A 15109-nucleotide genomic window follows, 5' to 3' on the forward strand; every position below is an offset into this window, starting at 1 on the left:
TCATTGTTGAGATATTTTCCGGGTAATATTGTATCAGCTAGCAAAAACCCAAATAATATTTGCATCATGAGCATCATCATCAGCTAAACATCTTGTTTCTAGAAATATTATTGATGCTTTATACTATACGTTACGTTAGTCTATCTCAATGTTTTGTTTTTATCTTTATATTTACCATTAACCACAAAGAGAGTATATATGTTTGCTCCACATTCAATATTATTATCTTTGAGGCTTTTAAATTGACAGCTTAAGAGTTTTAGGTCCATGATGTACAGTATTATTCTTGATGGGAAACACAGATTTGCTGTATCCATGTTGTGGATTCCAGTTGCTTTATCAGGCCATCCTAAAGAATACATCTCCTTCGAGCCTTGCCATGATAGAAATCTTGTTTGCCATCAGTGTGGCTTCTCAATAGCCTCTGTAACTGTACTTCATGAGTCTCAATGGAATAAAATCTAAGGCCCAGGTGCAGGTTTTTCTCAGTGAATTCCACACTACATTAAGCATTTTTGCAGGCAGTTTAAGCTTTAAGGCCATGTTCACATGCAGATTTATAAAAAAATAAATACAACAAATCTGTGGGTTCCTGGACTCCCTGAGAAGTGGCAAATGGCAGAGGAGGATCTAAATTGCCGTGCTGGATCATCACACAGAAGATTAATTTGTTTTGGAAGCATGGGGCTTTACAGGGTAAAAATCCCTGCCTGCAATTTGAAAATCTCTTTATGACTAACATGGAATATTGAGCAGAAGTGCATCATGTTCGTCTGAAGAACTGCTGAATTATGAACATAAAGAGCTGGTTGGATAAACTCTGCACACGTGATTTTGCCTGCTCTGTCTATTCCCCACAGCATTCTGCTGCTTGACCTTCCTCTCCATTAATAATACCCGTATATGGAGCATTTTTCATGTCGACACAATACATTTTTGCTCGCGCTGATCCTATTCTGCTTTCACGCTTCTTGCTAGAGACCAAACTCTGCCATTCCTTGGGTCATGTTTTGCCTTGTGTATAACACTGGGGAGCGACTGGAAAGAGTGTCTCCTCCTCATCGCCCATGCATGGTGGTATGCATAACTTAAAACACAATTTTATTGGAAAAACGGCACCGCAAGCAACAGGAATGACCTTCACTGACCATGGCCAAGGAACTTATTGTATAGCTGCTGGCACGATTCTTGGCCTCGATTGTCAATTGTCAGAGGCAGCATACAAGGGCTGCATACTAATGCAGCAGAAGATAAACATTTAAACCTGAGCAACTATGACTGTAACCTTGACAGATACTAAATCCAATCTGTAGGACAAAAAAGAACAAGTCTCAGACTTGCACGCAATGGAAATTAAGTTCTACAGGGAAATGTGTTATGCAAGTTGGAATGTTTTCTGTCAGTCATGATGTGCTTTGAGAGTAAACCTCAATTTCTACAGAGACACAACTGTTTGGCTTTTCTCCTCATTAAAACTACTTCAACTATATATGTACTTTGCTGATCGGAGTCCCCCTGGGGTCTATACTAGGTCCCCCTCTTTTTCTCCTTCTATAGCAAGCTCTTTGATGAAAATAGAATATTTGCCTATATGACATGACCGTAATAGTGATGCTAGTGTTCATGTGGTTAAGACTAAACTCAAACATAAACAAACAATACCCTTGCACACTCTCAATGTTAGGCTGTATCAACCAGCAATGGCCACAATCTGAAAGCTGTAACTTATAGCACAGCTGCGCAAATCCATAGGTACATTTTCTGCAACATGAACAAGTGAAGGCTGTGATTGAAATGCTTACCAAAGTCTCCGGGAACAAAAATGTCATAGACGCAGCTCTGGCCACCGGTGTAATTATGTGGGTAGTTTGGGGACAGCACCGTGCCCTCTGATCCTGTCGAGTGACCTCCGCAAGGAGCTGAGGGAGTAGGAGGGAAACAAACAGACACACACGATTAAAATACTTGGGGAAAGAAGGCAATAAAGTAGACCAGCAAATCCATTCTAAGAGGCACAACTGCACAGGTAAGCAGTTCAAAATAGGAAAGGAAGAACGTAAATAAATAAAAGGTGAAACAAAGATCTGTCATTGTTGAACATTTAACTGCTGACTAATATGATTTTATAAGATTTTCTTTTGGCATTTGTATGCTTTATTTCAGATCAGGTCAGTGTAGAGAGACAGGAAACCAAGCGAGAAGATACCTGCAATACAGTCTAACACAGGGGTCAGATTCGAAGCCCGGTCCCCATGCATCACAAGGAGCATTATGGTCAGTGCACTAACTGGCTGAAGCACCAGGCACCCTAATACAATATTAGTTAGACTACAAAACTGTGAGAGGGGGGATTGGTTGTGTTCACAGCCAGAGACTAACATTTTTATTTTGGCCTTCAGACAAAGTCAAAAACACCATCAATCAACAAAACATACAGAAGCAAGCAATCGCAAACATTCCACAGGCCTGCCATTGAAATAAGTCCGTAATAACAACCAGCGGTGTGCTTCCAACTGTTGACAACTTCAAATGAAACAGACTTACAATCAGCAGGGGGCCCCATTATTATCTGAATTGCTCACTCTAAGGAATTGATGTTTTAAATAATAATAGTGAAGACTACTAGTGAAGCAAAATATGCATAACGATGTTTTGCAATGTTGTACTGCAACTAGTGTGCACTGCAGAAGTATGTGTTGATTAACTCTCAGTGTTCATTGGGGACTATGTGTATGTGTGTGTGCGTGCGTGCGTGCGTGCGTGCGTGCGTGCGTGCGTGCGTGTGTGCGCTAGAGTGTTTAGAGAAGTCTTCTCTTCTGTTCCTCTGTCATGCATCTCAAAAACCCTCCTCTGTGCCCTCGCGCTCACTTGCATCAGCACTGGTTCGGTCAATCAGCCTAGTTCCATCCTACACCTGCATCATATCCAGGCGCACTACAGTATCTTAAGCCGCTAATGATGTAGCTAATTTGCAGAGCCTCTTAATGCAGTCGCCTCAGACCTCACGGACCGAGCCAGCAGGTGGGGGAGTCTCAACTGTAAACAGACACACTCTCATTTGTTGGAGTGAAGCTGTCACCAGCTGCTCCGAGCCCCATGTGGCAAACACAATGCACATGTCACACCATTCCACCGAGTGCATGGCAGGGGAGGAGGAACAGAGGCGAGCGGAGGCTGTAATGTTGAGATTGATAAACAATTAATCTAAGTTTGGTTGTTGGAGCCACACAAGGCATGTAATCAAACATCTGCGGTGACAGGCAAGCAGGAATCCAATCCAGACTGATCTGTCAAACATTCCGTGACGTAGTGCTGTGTGAGAAAGGTGGGAACACCGCACACCGTGAGATCATCAACCTGCCAGCTATAAAAACTTCAAAGCCTTATTTCATACTTTGTCGTACAATGGTGTCACACTGCAAATAAGTGTGGTCTACACGCTCACAACACGGAATGCATTGTAAAGAGCTTGTAGATGGACACTGTTTTGCTATTTTAGCTATGTTTTAAATTTGTGATCATTTCTTTTCGTCTTTGAAAATCTGACATATCTAAAATAGGAACGCTAGTAATGGTAATGATTCACGGGTCGGTGAATCACTAAGATTTAGAGGAATCCTGTGATTTTTTTAATAGTAATTAATTTAATAGGTAGGTATAATATAAATGCCAAGAAAAGAGGTAATTACACTTTGTACAGCCACTCTATAAACCTGTGCATTTATTTCACTACAGTGCTTAGAGGGAGTTATTGTGTAATCCTGAGGCAATCTATCAAGGCTGGCTCCATTGCACTTTGAATTAAGTCGAAGCTTAATGTATTTTGTCCTCAAGATCTGAATATTGTCGACATTTTGGCAAAAACAAACTTTATCTTATTCACATCACTTGCTAATAATGTAGAATGAATGCTTCATCATCATCACAATTATAGGTTTTAAATTGATTTGATGTTATTGATATGCATGATGGTGGTTAACCTCAAGCCCCTACTAGAGTACTCTACGTTTCAGTCTGATAGATACAGTATATGTTAAGTTAATGGAATAACTTATCAAGGGTACAGTAGGCCTACATGATGGAGTTCTCTTCATTTTTGGTACTGGAGGCAAACACTGGATTCAAAGGATGTGTCAAACCCCATAAGTGTAACCTGAGATGTACAATGGTGACTTCATTGTGATACTTACATTACTGTGTTTTCAACTACGTTTGAGTGAAAGAACTGTTAAACCAGCAAAAAAGAAGAAATTGTAGCTTGCCATGTCGCCGATTCAGGACAGAGTAAAAACTAAAATGGACCAATGTGGTTTAAACAGACAGACATTGCCATCCTTAGAGCCCTACACTCTCACTAGCGGGACTAAAAAAATTAAATACTGTAGTAAATTGTACGATTATTGGTGCCAGAATTGTAAATATGTAATCTCCAAAATCAGTAGGCTTCATCCTTTGGGGAACATTAATTTGCTCAACATCCATGGACATCCAGCCAGAAGTTTTTGAGGTATAGTGTTTGGGACCAAAATGATTATCGTATTCACTTTTCATAAATACTACTGTTGCAATGAGGTTGCAATAACAATAGCACACCTATTCCCAGATGTGTGGGCTCCTGCAAATCCCCATGCAGTTGAAAATGAGCACTGCGTTTTTATTCAACATGGCTTGATTAAATTCTTCAAACAATGATGTAGAACCACTTGAAGGACGAGCGCCTCATTGTCATGTAAAGACTGTTGTTCACAGGTTCAATGTCTTTTCTCCGCAACCGTGTGATCATGAACCCTTCCAAGCTCCTTGAAATCCCTGAATCTAAATAATTATCTGGTCCTTTCTGCATGCCCTGAAGAAGGCTATAAATATAAATGTATTTAAATATATATATTTTTTTATTGTTCAAAAATGAAATACCTTTTATTAAAGCTTTTTCATCCTTTTTTCCAAAATTATTTTACATTATCTGAACAAACTTAACTTTTCTTGAATTACTGTAAGTATGCCATTACAATGCACCTTATCATCATGAGCAATTTATGCTAAATTACATGCAATGTATGCTCTCTTTTGATGTTTTCCATAATTGTACCCCTAATTAATTCAATGCCAATACTCCCATTTATATTTTCAATTCCAACCGCTACCTGATGGTCTGGTGCAGAACCACGTCTCCTCCACTACACATGGAGTTTCCAGACACTCCTTTTCACCTGAAACTAAGTTTCATAACATGACGAGTGGAAAAACATGGAATACCTTACAGTTCCACTCTCTGCTGAACAGGCCCCTACCAACCTGTAGGAATAGTCACTAATGCAGTGACCGCCCTCTGTACCTGGATGCCCACCTGTGAACACTGCCAATTGTGTTAGTTACAGTGTCCAACCCTGAGGAAACCTAGTCTAAACAGTGGTGGGTGCCATAAAAGTTCAAAATGAGATTCATATTCACTCTACTGAATTATTATCCTTCTATGAAGTGTTCAAATCATAAACCACGTCACAAGAGTAAGGCTGTTTATAGGTTGTTATTAACAACCTAACAGCCTAAACTTGTTGCATGTTAATACATGTTGACAATGCACAATCGCGTAGCACTGCGAATGCACAGCTGCTCCAATACCTGTGATTTGTTTTGTTCCAAACAAACACGTGATCGTCATCATGTCAACACATCATCTCAAGGTGCTCCACCATCACACACTTTCAGAATTCAGGAATATACTGAGAGTGCACACTGACAACTCTGAATTAAAATGTACAAGTCTGGTTTTACAAAAAACCCTGCAATTGCAGACAGGGGTGTCGCACCAAATTCTGGGCCCTGGGTACAAGGATTCACTGCGGGCCCCCCATGAATGTTCTTCATAGGGGGAGGGGGTTTAACCCATTTAGACTGGGAAAGCATTATTACGCATTATTTTGAGCTTTAACTATTGAAAAAATAGCAGATATACAAGCTCACCGCGCGGCTGCGAGCTTGTAGATCTGCTATTTTTTAAGTCTTTGAATATTTCAAATCCTTCTAAGGTTTTTTGAAAGACCTATGTCAGTGGTTCTCAAACTTTTTCATGTGAAGGACCCCCAAAATGATATGTATTTGGCCACGGACCCCCATCTCAAAATATCAAAATATTTAGTTCCAGGGAGGGACCCCACAGAAGCAGAATTTGAGTTACAAATGTTTGCTTAAAAAAAATACAAATATTCAAAGATTTGCACACATTTTCACGACTTTTCAAAAATAGCAGATCTACAAGCTCGCAGCAATATCTGCTATTTTTCAATAGTTGAAGTATAAAATAATTAAGGCCCCTCCACCTTGGGCCCTAGTAACTCAGTCCCACTTTCCCCCCCCCCCCCCCCTTGTGACGCCCCTGCTTGCAGAAAATCTGGACTGGCCACTATTCTTTTCTGGTACAGTACATACTGTAAGAATAAAACTTATTTTTGATCAGCTCCTTCAGACATTTCAGCAGCAAGTAATAATAGTAATACATCAATAAGGCAGTTGTGAAGGATGGGAGGGTGCTGGGGGCCACTTTGTTGTGCTTGAGGAGTGTAGGGGAGAAAAAGGCCCTGTTTCCCCAGGTTTGGTGCATGGCCCTGGGCCTGGAGACACAACGTAGAGGGGACATGTTGATAGAGGAGGTCAGAGAGAGAGAGAGAGAGAGAGAGAGAGAGGGGGGGGGGGGAGGGAGGGGGGGGGGCAGGTTGTTGAGTGCCTTGCAGGTGGTAGGCAGCATTTTGAAATTGATTCTTTGTTTGAGTGGAAGCCAGTGAAGGTCATAGAGAACTGCTGTGATTATGGTCTCTGGAGCGGGTAGTGGTGAGCAGGCAGACAGCTGAGTTCAGTCCTAGGCCACATATAACAGCAGTGCTGTCCTAAAATCCTTTTAATCTGCTTGCTATAAAGCACTACATGGGATGACTCCACTTTACATGTCCAGATTACTGCATCCCCAAGACAATGTGAGATCTCTCAGGTCTTCGTCTCAGGGGCTTCTGACTGTACTAAAGGCTAGGCTAAAAGCTAAGGAAGAATGAGTCTTTGCAGTGCTAGCCCCCACTCTAGCCATCATACTCTGGAAACGTCTCCCCTTATTCAAAAAATGTATAGTCCATTGATTTAAGAAGTTCCATAAGCACTTTGTTCGAGACTCATCAGACAAAGCAACATGTTTCCTATTCTTAGCTGACAGAAGTGGCACCTGGTTTGGTGTTCTGCGGCTGTAGCCCATCTGCCTCTTCTGCACACCTCGGTTGTAATGAGTGGTTATTCATTTGAGTTACTGTTGAGATCTATGCAGACACAGTGCCGGTTCCGGAAAACCCTGATGTCAGACATCAGAATCCGAACCTTTTGTGCTGGTTCCAGAAAATCGCGTATCGGATCGGGTCGAGGCCGGGCAATGCACTACCTGCTGCGGCGGGGAACGCGCGTGCCGAATTTGAAATGGGGAATGAATGCCCCACCCTTTAATGCAAACCCCATTATACCTGTTGTCATAAGAGCCGTTTTGACCTGTTTGCCTGTGTCCTTTTATGCCCATATAGGAACATCAGAATACATAACCATGGCATTTTTTGTTGACTCATGTGGCGTACGTGATCTCAGAGCCTTTTATGATGTGATGTCACAATGAGTCAGCGCTTGCGCCGATTTCCTCCGGAACAGCCTGATGTCAACAATCAGCCCTGCATAAGGAGATTCCGAACGTTTCGCGCCGGTTAGGGAAAACCGCGCGTCGGGTCGGGTCGAGGCCCTGCACTGCACTCCGTGCCGCGGCGGGGAACGCGTGTGCCGAATCTGAAGCCGGTGGGACAAACGGTTCTCGAGATACGCGGATTACAGACAGACACGCAGACACGCACGCACGCAGATACTTCTCGCATTTATAGATAGATTACCCATAAAAAATTGTCGCAGTTACTATGAAAACTTGCAGCTCTGGTCCGTCCGTCTGTCAGTGAGAGAGTGAGTCACGCTAGTAGTGCCCCAGCTGTGGGCAATCAGCGACGCGCCACATGTTAGGCAACTAGCCACGCAGCTGTGGGCAATCAGTATGTGTTGTGTACAGGGACGTGCTGGCCATTGGGAAAAGTGGGACAATTCCCAAACGGCTGGTACCAGTTCAGGCCGAAACATACCGGCCGTTAAAAAAAAGAAAGAAAAAAAAGCCTATAGCCTATAAATTTCCAAAATCCACAATTATCTTTTATCAGCCTATATATAATAACGTCACAAAGCAACATGAACAGCATGGGCCAGCCACACACGGCTGTGTGTGTGTGTGTGTGTGTGTGTGTGTGTGTGTGTGTGTGTGTGTGTGTGTGTGTGTGTGTGTGTGTGTGAGACATGTGTGAGTCCAACTGAAAGTTTTCTGTTGATATACTTCCCATTAGTCCCTCATGAAACTGTACTTCTCCCCCAAACCAAAAGGACAATTTAATTTCCATCCTGAATGAATGGTAGCAGACTAGCAGGCCTAATATTATTATTATTATTGCATTAAGGCTATACCTAGTATCTGCAATAATACAACACGCGCACACACACAAAGGACACACAGGCAACCTGACGGTCACTCCTCGCCCTTACGGCGTGTTGCAGTACTTGTAATAATAATTATAATAATAAATATTTATAGCATTGGCAGCACTGTCACATAACACATCTGCCAATAAATGTATGTACAGTTATCTCACTTTCTCAGCTTGTGTTGAGAAACACAAGCAGGATCTGTTGAAAAAGCAGGTGTGTTAATTTGTGCCACTTGTAGTAATCAATGGCTGATTACCATACCAAAACTGATTTAAATTACTACGTATTACTGGTGCAAAGTGGTGTTGTGAATGAGTTGTCAAAAATGTGCAATTAATTATGCTATTGACTAATAGCTTTCATTCTATACAAACTTTTAATCAGCCAGTAATTGAATATGGGTTATTGGAGATAGTAGGTGTACACAGTCAAATAGCCCTGACCAACTACGGCTCCAGAATACTACATTTAATCCTGTTGTCCCTATTTTGGGTATGTCATTATAGTTGCATAGTGATGCAACGATGCTATCAGGCTAGCGACTGACCAATTATTATCTCTGACCAACCCTTACCACTCATTCAGTATAAAGTAATCCACAGATTTCACAACACTGTCCAAATAATGTTCAACATGGGATTTACAACATCTCAAATCTCTTCACAGTGGACAAAAAATAAACCAGAAAATTACACACCACTTGGAACTGCACACCAAGAGCACACTTTTGGAAAGAAATCACTCAATCACTATCACGTTTGCTGGCTGTCACATCCCACTAACTCAGCCAGTATGCTTACTAGGTGATACGTATATCAAACAAGGAAACAATGAACGCAGGAGATTACTCCCTGCGGCCCTAATTGTCGCCAACAAAACTATCCTCATTAACTGGATTATCGAAGGGAAACATAAACATTGCTTATTGGAAAAACTGAGTGGCTAGCATACAGGGGAGAAGTGCCATAAGGCAGTATAGAACATCACAGCCCATGACAAGTTGACATTTCTTCAGCTGAAGCAGAAAAAAATATGTTGGACTATAAAGGTCCTTGGAGATGGTACAGTACATGTAGTCCCTACTCCCTAGGAACATCTGGACCTTTGTGACTGTTGATTGTAAGTGGAGGGTGGGCCTCTCCTCAAGTCTACAATCATCTCCAGCGCCTTGAGAGTGTTGAACTCCAAATTGTCATGACTGGTTTTGTGCTCCAGTACAATATTCTTATTTTTTTTCTACTTTGTAGTATTAGTATTCAATAAAATGAAAATCATTTTAAATATATTAATCACTAGACCAGATGGGCTGTCCAATCTGAGGGTGGGGAGGGGGATCCCATGATCCCATAGACTCAGGAACTATACGCTCACTGAATACCCTTTCCGGAAGCTGTCACCTCCGTTATTTTTAAACACTATGACAAATTTGCGGATGGTGCATTATTCGTTTTAAACTTAAACGGTACATTAAAATATGTATCTGTATTCTGTAAACATTGAGGTGAGAAATAGGCAATGCAGTAACATAAACGTGCCTCAGCAATGCCTCTCTCTCTCTCTTTGCCTTGCGCTGCACGACGAGACACAAATAGCTGCACCACGAGCCGCGTGTGTAGGTCCCATCGGTCCCAACACCCTAGGGCATAGGCGGCCTCAGCTAAGTTCCACCTGTTTCTATTGAACCGGGCTCCCGACTAAACTTCAGTCAGGCCCCCCATCCGTCACGGATGCCCCGAGACCCCCAGACACGCGTCTCACACATGCGTTATAGGGCATAGCAGTGAGTGTGGTTTACTGGTGCCACTAAATAATCTGCCATTAATTTTTCCCATAGAGATTTACACAAATATTTATATCAATTATTCTAAGCTTAGAATCAAGCCATCCAGCATCCTGGTGAATCGTGATCATAAATCCTTTGATTCTGTGAAAATAAATATTTGAATATTTAATTATATGATATAATAAATACCCTTTGTTTAGCGATTTTCTTTTCTTTCTCATATATAATCAAAGGTTTTATGGTCATGATTCATCAGGATCCTGGATGACTTGATTCTAAGCTTATAATCTTTTGCCTTTTGCACTCGCTTTCTTTCCTAAGTCATTATTACTTATTACTTATTATTTTATTTTTAGATGTGTTTTTTTTGTTTTTTGTTTTTTTTCCTGCTGTTATTTTATATACCACTGCATTGTCTTAGCCTTACATTAAGACGCCCTTGCAGTGGCTTCCGCATTCTGGCTTTAGGATGGCTGCAGGGAGTGTCTTACCGCTTATACAGACAGGTCAGGGGCATGGTCGGCAAAACTGCAATTGCGACTCTACACATGCACAAAAATGCGAAATAGCACATCGCAGAAGTTCTGCAAGATGTATGCGACTTGTCCGGAAGCCTTGTTTAATGTATTAGTCCGTATTTTTAAATAAAATTAGTTTTTACCAAGTGTACAGCTTTTCCTCGTTTGCTACAACGTTAGCTGCAACAGCGCCCGTTGGTGGCTGGAAGTATTATTGTGCATTCTTCCGTATACACTTACGTCATGTCCTGTATGAGCGAATGGGGGAATGGATGAACGTCACGTGATAAGTGCAGCCATCTTTAACCAAACCAGAGATGCTAGATTTGGAAAAGACACACACTTGGTAAAAACTCATTTTATTTAACAATACGGACTTATACATTAAACAAGGCTACCGAACAAGTCGCAAAAACCTTGCAGAACTTGTACGGAAGATATGTCTCGCATGTGTGCATGTGTAGAGCCGCAGTAGCCGTTTTGAAGACAATACTCCCGACCTGTCTGTCTAAGCTGTAAGACGCTCCTGTAGCCAATACGTCATCAATGCGGAAGCCACTACAGGTGCGAATTAATGTAAGGCTAGCATTGTCTGTAAGGAAGCCGAACAGAAATACACACGGCTATGCCCTATTGCGTGCAAGATTTGCGCAGAACTGTTCCCACTAGCAGCTTTTTCACAGTCCATTTTTGCACTCACAATCAGCAGGCCAATAGACTGTGAAAAGTTGTCAGACTTAAATCATATCTGTATCAACAGAATATACCAGTAAGACTCCCTAATCGGGAGATAAGCGACCGCCAGGTCTCATGTATGAACAAATTGGCCTTGGCAAAATCATGGTGGCGCTAGAATGTGAGAAAATCAGAGGCGGAGGTTGTGGTTTGCCAGCCAAGGAGTGTGTGTGCAAAGTTTGGCATGGATAGGGGCAAGGTGCCGGAGATAAGAGTAGGGCCAAAAAGAAAGAAAGTGGCTCAAGTACCCCGCAGACCATGCACACCATGGATAGCTGGCACGAGCTGGAAACATGCCTGTCAATGCCATTGACAGCTCAGTGCAAATCTTCAAAGAAAATGCCGTAGTTTGTATTCTTAGAGAATGAAACCTTGCTGTCAGTGGCCATAATTCCACCCTACATGAACCAAATAATGAGAACTTTCTTGGTCTGGCAGGGCTGCATGTCGAGTTTGACCCAGACATGAGTGAACAGGTCAGAAAAAGGCAGAAAACTTGTTGAGGCACAACACGCCTCCATTCCAGAGGAAAACGTCAAAATAAAGCAAGCAAAAAAGCCATTTCATGGCGTCTTTAAGGAAGGAAATTGGGTTACGGATGGAAGAGGGGTTATGCATTTGCATACGTTGTGTTCACCTGATTACAACCACACCAATTCCCCTTTTTGCTAATTCCCCAAATCTGCTAATTATTTAGTAAAAATATCGACCAACTTGAGATCTCTTTGCCCAATTTGTGTTGTATTGTTTGAAATCTTGTATCTTGACACATGGAACAACATTACAGTATCTCTCCCCTTAACTAGCTATACTTAGCTCTCAGATCTCCATAATGCAGGTCACAATGTACCATGATTTATCACTGTTGGTTTAAATTAGCCTACAACCCACTGAAGCCTGATTTAATTACCGCCAGTGCGTTTTTGGTGTGTGACACGATGTGCAACCAAGTATAACTCAAGCTTTAAGAGCGTTGAAATCCTTAGCAATGTGACAGTGACAGGGGCGGCAGTGGCTCAGGGGTAGAGTTGCCGTCATTAGAACACGGAGGGTTCCAGAAAGTTTCCCAGTTCGATCCTGGGCTCCCCCAGAGTTAGTGTCGAAGAGTCCTTGAGCAAGACATGAATCTATGTGTGAATGGGTGAATGTAATGCACAATCTATGTAAAAGCGTCTTGGATAAAGGCGCTAATATATAAATGCACCGTGTACAGTGTTGTTCCTCACCTTGACAGCTGGGTTTGGTCCTATCCCACTCAGGTCTCTTGCTGTTGCCCATAATGCACGTCAGAGTGGAGTGCCCCTCCAGCAGGTAGCCAGGTTCACAGTGGAATGTCACCATGGACCCGAGTTTGTAGTCGGCACCGATTCTAGTGCCATTCATCACGTTCCCTGGATCAAAACATGCCTCCCGCAGTTTTGCTGCCAAAGGAAAGAACAGAGAGTTTATGACCTCCAATTATCCAAGAAGAGTGGGCTTCTAATTACAAGGATGACAAAGAAAGGTGTAAGAAACTGAGCACCCATTTGATCAAACAAAACTGTGGTATTCAAAAGTAATACACTTTGTCGTTGGTGAAACTAAACGAAAATGACCAAGAGTGAATCAGCGGTTGTTCTCACAGTTGGCATCGACATCAGAGGAATTAGTTGTGTAACATCCTTCCAATTGCATATTCTCTAATACACAACACAACACACATCCAACTAAATCCCACCGCTGTAACATCAGAAACGATTTTCAGTCACCCATACGCATAATCTTTTGCATTATAATGCACAGCAGAATCCCACTTGAGAGACAGACCCCACAGCTACCTTTGTATTCCAAGTGAAAGCCGGTGTAGCTCACGGAGCCGTCGCTACGGAACGCCAAGTGCATAAAGTTGGAAGTGCTCTCAATCTTCTCTGGAAGTTTGCTGTCTTGAAAGCTACCAATCAGATGACTGTTGCTGTCTGGCCCATCGTAGATGTACAGGAAGTCGTAGTTGGGCTCAATGCTAAAGCTGTGGTAAACAAAACAAAAGTTATTGTGTCTTCACAGATTGTGCAAGAGGTTTAGATGATAGGTTCAGTGACTACAGTAATTGTCACATACGCATACATGCATGAGCAGGGAAATGTCGTTGAGGCAGACTCCAGACTGTGCAACAATAATGTTCAACATACATTACTATAGTATACAACATCCTTGTATCCACAAGTTTCCAATGTCCCATCGTGCATTGCACAGAAGGTGTGCGGCAGTTCCGGCGCCGCAGCCGAGTGTGATCTACAAGCTCACAGCGGTTGCATCTGCGACGCGACGTGAGCTCGTACCGGTATGTCAGCTGTTCTCCGGATGTGTCCCACACATAATGCTACAGTAAATTCTCGCAGAAACTGGTGGATAGTACAAAATAATTTATAATATAAGTAGGTAAAAAATAAAAGCGCTAATACAGGTCTAAGTCCACTTACTAAATTGTAATTCATGTATAAAGTAAGAAAGGGATGCTCGAGTGGCACAGTGTTAACGTGTCTGTCCACCACCGCAGAGTCTGGGGGTTCGAATCCACTGCGGTGCATCTGGCTTTGTCAAGCATCAATACGAACACAATTGGCCCGTATTCGTGGGAGGGAAGCCAGGCAGGGAGTTTGATATTTGTCACTGTACTGTACGTACTCCTACGGGCTGGGGCGGCTGTAAGTGTTGGGTGCCGGACGCAGGCTCTACGTCAGGGGTGCCCACACTTTTTTGACTTGAGAGATTCTTTTAACATAACCAGCTCGACATGATAAAACTGAGGGGGGGCTTTGGAATAGTGGCACTGGCGTTACATATAGGACAAACTCTCTTGAAATGGGAAATAGTGGGGGGAAAGACTGGAAGTGATAGGTTTTTGGGTTCTTTGTATAAATGCTACTGACTATTACTTTAGATGCCATGAAGGGAGCTGACAGGCCCTTCTTGATGACAATCAATCAAGTCACCTTATTTCAAGTGACAAATGCCAAAAAGAGGAGTTTTGTGATGTTTGTACAATACATATCATTCTTTATATTTTATTAATATTTGTTTAGGGGCATGTCATGTGGTCTAACTGCAGTCTTTGTGATCTACTGGTAGATCACGATCTACCTTTTGGGCACCCCTGCTCTACGTCCTCTTGGTGGGGGATCCCCCTCCAGTACAACAGCAGTGACAACACACAGAAAAACGTGTGTGGGGAGGAATTTATTGGCATTATGACTAAAATTGGGGAGAACAGGGGGTGAAAAGCGAAAAACCTAATAATGTAGGTGAGTAACTATAGGCTACTAGGATATAGAATACAATTTAGAATTCCATTAGGTAGGGAAAAAAAGAGAAGAATTGAGAGCATAGCATGCATCGCAGTGCCAGCAGTGAGTCATGCCAGGCGATTTGCTTTGCATCTCCAGACAAAGAACATTGAGATGAAAAAAGAAAAGTATCTCTCCCAAGAGGTGAGAAGAGATTAAATTGTTGTGACACCACAGTAGCACAAAATCTTTCCAGAAGGCAATGG

At 42.4% G+C, this 15109-nt stretch overlaps 1 protein-coding gene across 1 annotated transcript in view; it reads right to left on the reverse strand.

The window, feature by feature from the left end:
* LOC308309097 (CUB and sushi domain-containing protein 3-like) overlaps positions 1-15109 on the reverse strand; it is a gene marked incomplete at both ends in the record, with an annotated part of 377797 nt that overhangs the window by 175331 nt on the left and 187357 nt on the right. The window contains 3 exons of the mRNA XM_080754567.1: positions 1803-1919; positions 12807-13001; positions 13398-13585. Coding sequence (XP_080610693.1) covers positions 1803-1919; positions 12807-13001; positions 13398-13585 — 500 coding nt within the window. The remainder of the gene's footprint in view (positions 1-1802; positions 1920-12806; positions 13002-13397; positions 13586-15109) is intronic.

Source organism: Nannobrachium achirus (assembly GCF_963921795.1).
Source record: "Nannobrachium achirus genome assembly, chromosome: 2".
Classification (NCBI taxonomy): Eukaryota; Metazoa; Chordata; class Actinopteri; order Myctophiformes; family Myctophidae; genus Nannobrachium; species Nannobrachium achirus.